The sequence below is a fragment of the Triturus cristatus genome, chromosome 4_1 (assembly GCF_964204655.1).
Source record: "Triturus cristatus chromosome 4_1, aTriCri1.1, whole genome shotgun sequence".
In the NCBI taxonomy this organism is placed as follows: domain Eukaryota; kingdom Metazoa; phylum Chordata; class Amphibia; order Caudata; family Salamandridae; genus Triturus; species Triturus cristatus.
The window spans coordinates 590,352,165-590,364,174 of record NC_140585.1 but is presented as its reverse complement, the minus strand read 5'-3'; the positions used below and the strand labels follow the sequence as shown (position 1 = coordinate 590,364,174).

The window sequence follows — 12,010 nt, the reverse complement described above, 5'->3', positions numbered from 1 at the left end:
GGACTGGGTTCCCACATCCATTGCCCTTCCCTTTTTTGCTGTCGGAACCTTGTTGCTTGTTTTGCTTTAATGTCCACCTTTTTCAGGCTTCCTTTATGAGCTAAGACCAACTTCCTTTCAGCCAATGGTCTCTCAGCCTAAGCTTTCTCCTTCTTTAGGGCAAGTTTTCTTTCCTCAAAGGCCCGGAAACGCCTCCCCAGCCACCCTCTTGGTAGTAGCCACCTCCTTGGCTGCCTCCAAGTTTAGCTTAGCCAGTTGCAGATTGAACTCCCTCTCAGGTCTCCTGCCCTCCAGCTTCTCTCGGTGACAGACCATAGAAAGACACACTCCGCCCTGCCCTGGGGTTAGTTGTCCTCTTCCGCTGAGTGCTGCAGCTCAGGACCTCTGCACATGTCCTCCTCCTCCTTCTCCATAACCTCATCTTCGGCTGTGGCTTGCAACTAGTGGGCCTCCTCCCAAGCACTGAGGGCCTTTTGGAGCTCCGGCTTCTTGGAGCCCCTATATGCTGGAAGCCCTATCTCCTTGTAGAATGCTCTGGGCTCAGCTGCAGTGTAGCTTTCCAGGTTAAGGAGCTCAAATGCCATGCTTGCAGGTAAAGGCACAGACAGGCAGAATGGGGGAAGAGTTTGGAAAAAGCAAAACTGGCCATTTAAGGAGAATTTAAACGGAGGTAGAATCTGGTATTTATAACAGAATTTTTAGTGTTACACAAAATCATTGAATGGCAGTGCACAAGTACTGAATCCCACCAATGCGAGAAATTGGGTTTGTTAGTTGAGAGGGTGTGAGCCATTCTCAGCCAACAACCACAAACTGTTGTCTATGTGAACCACAAAAGTCACTAAATTAACCTGTGCTTAACCATTTGATAGCTTGCCACAAAAGCAGTTAGGCTTAATTTAGAGGCAATGAGTAAAGTAATTATGCAGCACACAAACAGTAATGAAGTGAAAACACAACATAAGAAAAATCCCACACCAATTTAGAAAACTAGAGTGAAATGTAATAAATTATTTGATGCCAAAACTACAAAAATTCAATCAGTAGAACTGGAGATATGTAATTTCTAAGATTTAGGTAAATATAGCACCCAAAAGCACAGAGCGTCACTCGTAGTTATCTGGTAGTGCTAGACCAAGGGAAAGTCACAAGTACAGGGACCAGGTGAGTTTCGCTGAAAAAGTTACCTTCAAAAAGTCCAGACATGGGCATGACTAATCTCTATCTGTATTATCTAGCAACCCGGCTGCTCGTCCTGCATTATTGGTTCAATGGCGGCTGGTGGGATCCAGCATATAGGATCAAATTAAGGCAATTAGGACTCTCACAAATTCAGGCAAAGTTGTATGGTGGCCCTGTGCCCAGAGCCCTACTGTTGGTGACTCGAGCGGTCCTGCTGGGCTGGCGTACAGCCCTTCGTCAGACTCGGTGGGACAACAAATTGACCCAACAAACACCTCTCTGGCAGGGAGTTTGGCTCAGGGAGGTGGGAGCTTTGGAGGGGTTCAGGGGATGGGACCTTTTTGGTACATCACAATTGTGAAATGTGAGGGTGGGTGACCACATATGCTCATTCCAAGAAATACAGACCCGCAATACCCTTCACAATTTTACAGATATCTGTAGTTACGTCACACCCTTAGCCCACACCTATCGACTGGCACTACACTTCCAGAGTTTAGCCCAATGGAAGGGCAGATCATGATGGGGACTTAGGGAAGGGAGGGGTGCCTCGGATATACCGCTCCTTAACCAACAATGTCCCAACAACGCTTGACTTGCTCAGACACCGCTGAGAGGTGTGGCTGTGTCCTCTCGAGGACGAGGACTGGTGTGATGCCGTAATGGCTCCCAAAACCATTACCACCTCAGCCAAGCTTCGTCTAATCAAGCTATATTATCTTCATAGCGCCTACCTAACTCCTGATCGCCTTTACAAGTCGGGTCTGCGACCCTCTCCATCTTGCACGCGCTGTGGGCTAGAGCCGGCAGATTTTTATCATATGGTATGGACTTGCCCCCACCTTACCTCATACTGGTAAACACTGGAAATCTCAGCTCATGGGTGTCCTGGGTTGGGAGGTAACACACAACCTCATGAATCTCCTCCTGGGAGTTATGGATGGTCTAGACAGATCCAGGACAGACATACTCCTCCTGGGTACCGCCACCATGGTGGCTTAGCGAGATATCGCCACTGCATGGAAGCAGACTGCCCCCCAAGTGTAAATAAATGGCGCAAAGGCGGAGATTGGTGCGCAGCGCATGAAAAGCCTCTGTTCGAAGCTAGGGGATGTCCAGCCAAACACCAGAAGGTCTGGGGCAAGTGGTTGAACCAAGTGGGATGAAGGGGTTCCTTGTCCTTTCTTGGACTCAGATTGTATATGACAATGCATCAAGAAGTGGTTCGAAAAACATGCTTGCGCATAACAGAAACAACAGTCTACTACTGTACCAAATTGCTATTGCTTACCTGTGTTGTACTGTTTGCTTTGTTTATTCAAAAATCAATAAAATTGATTATCAAAAAAAAGCCAATCAGGTGTAAGCCAAAAATCATGTTGAGTGAGTACAAGCTCTTTAGCACCGCTCACCAGTGGTAAACTGCACAGAGTCCTACGGCAAAAAAAACAAATTTAGTAGAGCAGGAAAGGGAGAAGACTAAATGTTTGGGGGATGACAGGTTTAACAATATGCAATGGTGCAACCTGCATCTCTCCGTGTGTGATTAATGACAAATTTAAAATCTTGGTGCTTTCTTTTACTACCGATAGGACCCAACACCGTCTGGTCATTTAGATGTTCACTATCGAATGGGAGTGGGCAATGGTGGTGATGGAAGAATGACTGTGTAGAGCATAAATGATAAGAGTTAAAATATTTCCTCTTACGCTGTAGAAAGGAGGGGGGTTCCTTCTTTTCTTTTAGCATTAGTTTATTTGTGTTCATTGCTCTGTCTATGTTAGATTAATTCTGAATACAAATTGGTATTTCAACAAGAAAGTCTACATCCAGACAACTGCTGTGGTGCACTGAAAATTGTTTCAAGGTAATACATGTGGATAAATCAGATTGAGTTATTGATTATGTTTAATTAGACCTGGCAGACTCCGGAACCTCACCATTTAGTTTGATTGAACACCATTACATTAGAAAATGTTATTATGTATGTGTGGATCTTCTTTATACGAGTTCTGCTTTTTTGGTTTACTTCTCACGTATGTGATACGGATATCTCATTTTAAATAAAAAATTTAATTTTGTAAACAAAACAGGGAATTAGCTACAAAGTACAACTGAACAAATCCCTGAGAATACCATTAAAAACCTCTATCGAAATGTTTATTTTAGGTGGAAATCAGTATTCCAAAGTTCAGAAAATACTATAAGCCTCACAGCTATTGGGTATTAATGATTGGCTATGCAAGTCAACTTACTGTTTGTTCATCTTCAACAAGCCTTGATTAGGGCGCATATCAAAACATTTCGATGTACATGGAACACATGTACAAGAATCTCTCACTGCCAAACGAGCCACGGTCATGTCCAATTAGAAGAATAAGCTGGAATGGAGACACTGAAATAGGAAGCACGATCTGAACAAGATGACCCAGCCAAAGGGTTTCCAAGTTCACAAGATGTTCAAAAAATAATTTCACCTCCATGAAAAGGAATTCTATAAATGCTTGCCATTACGTGATGCAATGGAGGGCTACTAATGTGATAGGAAGGGATTCCCAGAACACTTACCCTCAGAAGGGATAGAAAAAGAGAAATTCCAGCACACGACTGAGTGTTCAGAAGAGTGAAATATGTGGTAGGAAAGTTTTTAGGTCTCGCCTAGCGTTTCGCTCGGCGAGATTTATTGCATAGGAGTACTTTCTGAAAAGAGCTTGAAGCCCCGCCCCTTATTCCCATTGGCTTGCATCACCGTTTATGTTAAACGGTGGGCAGCCATTGGAAATAAGGTTTCCAGGGTGCCTCCTTTTCACTTTTTTAGCCAGCCCACCCAGACTGGCTCGCCTGCATTACGGCTGTCGTGACGAAGTTTCTTATCAGAAGCTTCGTCACGCTGCTTTGCATGCACCAGTCCAGCTCTCCGATTGGGCGCTGCAAGAAACCGTCACCACCGCTCGTCAGTGCTTTTTGTGTTGTTTTGAGCTCTCTGTCCTGGCACGCTGCCTTGCACGCGCCAGTCTGGCTCTGATTGGGCGCTGTGAAAAACCGTCACCGCTGCTCGTCAGTGCTTTTAGTTTTGTTTTTGAGTCACTTGGGGGCTGCAGATTATAACTCTCTGTTAAAACACCCCCGCTCGCGCAGTCCTATGTCTACAGTTCAAAGCACATCTCTTTGCCTGAAGCTCTGCTGTCCATTGTGGCAGGCAGCAGTAGCCGATCACAGAACATGCACATCAGCGGTAGAAATTGCAGGACGGAGAGGCAGCTCTGACCGAAGATTCAAAAGTCTCATCCCGCCCGTAGTTCCCCCACTCGCTGCACATACCACTCTCACACCACATGCTCCTTGTGATCGTGTGCTTTCTAGGCACGCAGAAACACATTTTGTTTTTCAGCTGGAGTCTGCTGCTGCGTTATGTGTGGTACTGTGGTGTGTTATGTTATGTGCTGTATTGTATTGTTATATGCCGAATAGTGTTGTATTATATTGTATATTGTGCTGCTTTGTTATGCTACATGCGGTACAATGTTATCTTAAGTTCACCTACCTCTTCGATGCCCCAGTAAAAACAGACTCAGCCGAAAACATCCAAAAAAGCACAACAACCCTGCGTGGCAACGAACAAAGAAGGGCACAGTGCCCGCCGCTCGATTGGTATCCTCCCCGGGGGTCCGATGCCTGGCACACCCTCCCCAGTGGGTACAGCTTCCTGGACAGCGGTATAGACTTCTCTTCCCCTCCGTTCTACAGGGTGGGCGTCAACAGGTGAGACAGAGTGCGCTGCGAGGCTGGTGGCGAAGGGTGTCCGAGTGGCACAGCACCGGGTGTCGCCAGTCATTCTGCGAGGGTGCCTGGGTGGCACGGTGTGGGTCTGGGCGTCCGCCGGTCGGTGTCCAGGTGGCAGAATGCGCCCGTTGAGGGCACACCATCTTTAAGGCATGCTCAGGTGAGTGGTCCGTGAGTTACGGCTGGTAAACACTTCTCTGGAGATAGATGTCTGGGAGCCCCGCATACCTGCACAGGCAGGAAGGGCCTCGCAGGCTCTGCCTCCACAGCAGCGCTCACCACCTCCCAAGGCTCACGCTGTCGCACACATCAAATCTCACTTTAGCTCCCTACCTCCCTCATGCTCTCGAACATGTTCTTCATATGTCACATCTCAATCTAGCCTCTCACATATCTCATCCTACCTCTCGCGGACTCTCTCCACTGCCCCTGCCCCCACCTTCACATAACATCTCACACTAGCTCCCTCACACACTCTGCCCCCTCACGTCACATCTCCCACTAGCTCTCTCACACACCCCTGACCCCCTCACACGTCACATATCTCAGACCAGCTACCTCACACACCCCTGCCCCCTCACATTTCACATCTCCCACTAGCTCCCTCACACACTCCTGCCCCCTCACATGTCACAAAGGCTCACACAGGGAGGGAGCAACAACATTTCAGAGGGGTTAGGGGTGGGGAGGGCAAGAAACAAGGAGAAAGAAACAAAGGAAAGAAGCATTTGCAATGCAATAGGTCTCGCATTTACGCGAGTTTGCACTATTGGCATTGTAAATAACAATGCCTTTTATTTATGTTTTAAAAACAATAATAAAAGGCATTATCATTTGCAATGTCAATAGCTCAAACTCGCGTAAATGCGAGACCTATTGCATTGCAAATGCTTGTTTGGAATCTTATACTGCAGCCATGTCATTGTAGGCTTATAGGGCTTCCGTATCAGGGTTCGCCTCTATCACACTCCGACTGATCTTTATGACGGTAACCACCGGAAGGCACTGGCTGGTATCAGGTCCACGGTGGGGTTCTGGAGACACCTCCCGTTAACCCGATTGTCCGGTTGGCCATCGCCAAAATGATAATCGTCCCGCGGCTATTATACTACTTCACAAATTTGCCAATAATCCCACCCAGAACATTTTTCCGCGAATTGGACGCAATCCTTGTTTCGCTGATATGGGGTGAGGGCAGACATAGGATAGCATTGGCGAAGCTGCAGCTACCCACCACACAAGGGGATTTGGCAGCTCCATCCTTCGAATCCTATTTCTTAGCCGCACAGTTACAGTGGTTATCCTACTGGACGGCAGGCAGACACATAACAGAGACATATACTAGGAACGGCCCAGTGCCCATACCAGAAATCCGCCGATTGCTATTACCTGGTACTAAACCTCGACGTACATACCCCCTACAGGTGACAGTTGCACGCCAGTGCATGCAGAGGATACACTGTATGTCGCCCGCGATCTCCCCATACTCTCCCCTTCTTCCGCTGGTCGGATGGCCCTTGCAGGAACACTACTATACAACTAATATGCTCCGCTTCTGGAAAGAATGCGGTATCACTGAAGCTGAGGCTCTGTTCGTGGACGGCCAGCTCAAGCCTTTCCAACACCTAATAGAGGATCCTGACCTTCCTGACGGCCAGTTCTTACTCCATCACCAACTCCTCGCACATTACAGACAGTACCATGACCTTTCGACAGGGGAACCAACTACACACCTGGTCATACACACATTCTTGCAAATGGGAAAAGGACGTCACTTGGTCACATGGCTCTACAAAGCTATCGGGGAACTCCGGTACAAACCACTAGAGACCCTACGGGCCACCTGGGAAGACGAATTAGGCCGCTCACTACATGAGAAGGAATGGGAAAAAGCTCTCGAACACCCCAAGAAGGTGTCTCGAAATGCGCGTTTCAAGAATATACAATTCTACATCCTCCATAGAGCGTAATTGACACCAGCATGCCTCCAACACTTCTATCCCGACACCCAGTTCCTGTGCCCTAGATGTCACTCACATGTGGCAGACTTTCAGCACATGTTCTGGTGCTGCTCCACACTACACTCATACTGGCAACACATTCATAAGTCCCTTGGGGATCTTACTGGACTCACGTATTTGAACACATGGGAAGCCTGCACACTGGGTATCTATCAGAAAAGAAAACAACACAAAGTACCCCTCAGATTTGCCTCACTGGCCATTTTGCTGGCCAAACGCAACATTGCTATGCACTGGCGGTCTCCCACAGGCCCCCCGGTCGCTGCCTGGGAGGGGGCGGTTCAAAAATGGGCTTTAGCGGAGGAAGAAACACTACGGGAAGAAGAGGTAAAAGGGATGCACAAACACCCCATAGCCCTAGATTGGGCTATCCTACTGAACCACTTCAAACAATCACTAACTCACGCAGACCCGGAAGACAGCTCTGACACACCGCGCGACACACAGCCGCAGATACAGACCGAGAACATGGACGCCAGATCCCATCACGCAACCCATATAGACAGAAATTAGCTTTTAAGCACTATGCTACACACCCCAATGAACGGTCGGAGCTCAGTGCCGGGTCAACCATGACCCCACCCGTCCCCCCGGCCGTGTGGACCCATCATCCACCAGGGCATATGTCAGCCTGCGACCACAGACAATACCAGTACCCAAAAATTCCATGAACACCACCCCAACACCCCCCCAGTTTGATTCCAACCCAGTTCTGTTCAGAAATTTTACATGGAATCACATCAACAAAGGCAAAGCGTTGTTTTGATGGTCAGGATATGTAGATTGATAACTTGTCACCTGATGCAAAATGTCACAGTAAATCCAAAATGTCAATAAAAATAGGTTTTTAAAAAAAAATCAATGAAAGACATCATTAGTGATAGGGCTTCCGTATCAGTGGCCTCTTAATTCTGATAAAAATGGTAACATCAGTTACCAACCCCATGGGAAGTACGAGGTTTTGTCTTTACTTTCACACACAGCGTGTGTCCCAAAATGAGGAATTAAAGGAAGAATCAGACCCACCAATTACCCTGGAGAGTCTTAATTTCTTAGTGGAATCTCAGGTCCAACAAATAACAGGGCATATTTTACCCACATCCACAGTTACCAATAGCCACCTAGTGCCTCAGTAGCAAACAATTTTGAAACAAAGTAAATATGTTGTGAATATGGCAACATGGCAGAAAGAAGAATCAATGAGAATTGACAGAACAGTGCATGTGAATAGAGGATGTCCACTAAACTTTCAGAGATGTAGAGGCTTGTGTAGACGGTATCACAATGTTAGAAAAGTCAGGGTTTAAGCGGAGAGAAAAGAGAGATAAGAGTGAAAACCAATAGTAAACAAAGTGCATGCCTTAATGTTGGTTCACATGTAGGAAATACATTGATAGGAGTATATACAACCCTGCTCTTATCCTGTATACTGCAAGTAACCATTATGGAAATAATCAATAAAAGAAAAAAAAAATTATAAAAAAAGAGAAAGGAATTTTGGTTAATGTGGTAACCTGCAAGTTAACGTACAGCAGGATGGACAAATGCTCAACTTGATACAACAACTGTACTTCGTTTAGAAGAGGTGGTTTCGTCGGTTTCTTTTGTTGTCATTTTTTTGCTTCCAAGGCTTCTACTAGATAACACAGCATTACATTTATTAGTAAAGAGCACGTTCATCCTTTGGGTCGTTCTGATGCTGAATAAAATATGTTCACTATTACCCACCTCAGTGGTACTTATTTTATCGACTTCGAAAGATGAAAGGCTAAGCAGACATGCCATGATTTTAACCTGTGGCTTTGAGGTCAAACAGAGATCCCTGTAGTTGATGTATTTATTAGTCTACCGAGCCACCAGACCCGGGTTAAAGAATGTACAGACATTATAGGAGCGTGACACTGGGCAACAACTTGAAATATGTCTTATATTTCAGCTTAGGTTAAAGTCTTTGCAAATGACATTAAATTGACATGGCAATATTCACCTGTCACCAGAATGCATGAGCTCCATCCGAGCCACTTCACCTTTGGCAAGTCTAAAGTCTCCAGTATAGAGCACGTTTCCATTGTTGCCCTGAAACAAAAACCTGTCAAACAGAAATAGCGTTACAATACTGACAGTTTCTCCTCAATAAATAATCACATTGGAAAAAACAGCGACTCAAGCTGGTGGTTAGGTATTCGTGAAACCAAAACAGTAAAATCAAAAAATTCACTTCAGATCGATTGTTTTTTTTATCTTAGTCAGTATTGGACAAGCATCTGAACATGAAGAATCATATCAGTAATGTGTGCAAGGGAGCTAATCACCTGATGAAGATACTCCGGAATATCAAACCATTCCTTCTACAAGCTGATTTCAAGCAGGTGGCCCAAACGCTTGTTTTGCCGAGACTAGACTATGGCAGTGGTACACTCTGTGGCCTCCCCAATGTACCTTGGCTCCACTAAGGGCATCATTGAACGCTGCTGCTAGATTGGTTACGGGTTCCAAACGAAATGCACACATAGTCCCAGTCCTAAAATCCCTTAAGTGGTTGCCATACGAAGCACGAATCAGCTAAAGATTGCCTGTCTGTCTCACAAAGCCCTCCATTTCAAGACCCCCAGTTATCTAGCGCAAAAGCTAGAATTATCCGGAGGTGGTAGACCCTCAAGAAGTGCTAACTCTTTCCTCCTGAAACCACAGAATCTTCGCAAAAAGAGAACGTGTCATCGAGCTTTCTCCAGCTCTGCCCCCAAGATCAGGAACTCTCTACCACCGAAGTACGCAGAATCTCCTCCACGGTTGCTTTCAAATTGGAAGCTAAAAGATTGTTTATGAAAAAGTTCTTACCTTAAATGGGTTTGGATCATCCGCTTTAAGTCATTGGACTTACAACCTTACGACCTGCACTGGGTGCTACTCCTCTTTAACCTATCATTTGCTTCCCTCTTAGCTCGCTATGTACTAGTTATTTTATTACTCTCTATTGACACCTTTTGTTTTGTAACTGTTCGTTTGGTATTCTTATTTGATGCCGGTACTGCATTTGTTACCTTCCTTCCCTCCAATTGTAAAGCGCTCTGATGTCCTTCGGGATCATGTTCGCGCTATATGAAACTTTATAAATAAATAAATTAATAAAAATATGTTTTCCACACTTTGGAGTGTCAGATAAAACGTGACAACTATGTTCCAGTTACCTCCTCCAACCCTCTTTCTACAGCAGATGTTTCTGTTCTCACCAAATAAGAAGCAATGGATATCCTGAATATGTCAAAGACTTTCAAGGTGCACTTTCTCCCACTGAAGTTGATCCACTCTTCATTGACCCTACAACTGAGCCATCAATCACCATATCTGCGAAGTTTCCCAGGTCCTTGAGTCACTAGTTAGTCCAGTCTCGTCTATTCTTAGAATTCTTGGACTTGTAGTCTTAGTTAATAACCAAGTATAACATCAAGACTACAACTCCCAGCATTCTAATTCAAATCCAGACTGGACTAGCTAGTCATGCAGGAACCTGGGAAACTTGACAGTCATGAATCGCCTGCCATGAAAACTAATACTTATAGTTCACAAATAATCTGTAAATGTCAGATCCAAAAACCTAACCAAGGGAATGGGGATTCCTCTGAATGCGCGAAAAAACAAGACCCCTGTCCAAAGAAAAGAACATTATTTTCTTGAGTCCCCTCACTCACCTAGGGTTGCCCCTAGGTGACATGATACATCATTGGGGCCATCTCAAACAGCTGCTGCTTGGGGCGTGCTGCGACTTGCGGAACTACGTAGGAGCACATTTTTGGGAAGAAATGTGTAGTGCAGTGTTCGTGGAGTGGTAAAAGTGATATTAAAAATACCTAGCTAGTGAGCAATATTTTATTCTCGCTCCTAGTTGGTATGGATAAAAAGGGGGTTAAATAGAAGGGAAAAGATATAACTATTATGTGTATACACTCCCTAATATTCGGTCGACATGTTTCGCGGTATCCCCTAAACCTCTTCTTCAGGACCACACGGGGACCAGCCCCATGCATGCCACTCCTTGGGAAACCTATAATAAAGTGCGGATGCACACCTAATGTGTGAGCACACGATTCAAAATACATACGGTTTAGTCTTTGACTCGTAGTATTTATGCTATGGCAATACTATGCTTCATGATCTGACGGAGTAGAGGGGCTTGTAGTCATACCTTTGTCAAAGCGCATCTCCGTCTAATAACACCTACTGGCACCCGGTTGGACCGCATCTTGAAAACTAATACCACATGGGAAAATCAAGTCCTAATATCACCAGAAGTCTGTTCTACAATGGTGACAAATGGAAGACTTTAAAAAAAATGTAACATGAACAGGAGAGTCTGGTAATTCCCCTGATCTTTGCAATGTGGCAATAGGTTTCAAAACGTTGTCAGTGACTTCTTGCAAGATTTGACAAAAGTGTACTTAACACCACACAAACAACATTCTCATATATTCACATGTTGTAGAACACAAGGTGAAGATGTGGGAAGTGCTTTTGGCAACACAAACTGTCATGTGGCTATGTTAGGCTCGGGAAGAAACACTGCCATTTTACACGGACACGTTTCTTAAGTTGCCTTCTTCTCAACACAATGAATTTTGACACCTATTTGCTTGGATGGAAGTGCAGGATTAATTTCTCTGAAACCACATTATCACAACACCTTGAGCATTCAGGTGGTGGACGTGGGCTATTCCTCCAATCCTTACCAGACGTAGCAGCCACACTAGTAGGCACCACCCCAAATATCACGCTCTTGGGGGATTTCAACCTCCATTTTGATAGCTCTGATATGGCTAATGCATCAGAACTGACTAAGGAGCTATTAGCAGCTCAACTTCTGCAAAATTTCACATGCCCCACCCATAAACTAGGACACATGCTTGATCCTGTTTTCACCAATAATAAAAAATAATCGGTAGACGACCCATCCCCTCTGCCTTGGACCGATTACTTCTTGATTCCCATTTATGTTATCTCCCCACCCCTCCACCCAGGTATTCATTTCA

At 45.3% G+C, this 12,010-nt stretch overlaps 1 protein-coding gene across 1 annotated transcript in view; it reads right to left on the bottom strand.

The window, feature by feature from the left end:
* DCLRE1C (DNA cross-link repair 1C) overlaps positions 1 to 12,010 on the bottom strand; it is a 483,826-nt gene that overhangs the window by 334,313 nt on the left and 137,503 nt on the right. Inside the window, exon 6 of the mRNA XM_085652918.1 lies at positions 8,974 to 9,075. Coding sequence (XP_085509044.1) covers positions 8,974 to 9,075 — 102 coding nt within the window. The remainder of the gene's footprint in view (positions 1 to 8,973; positions 9,076 to 12,010) is intronic.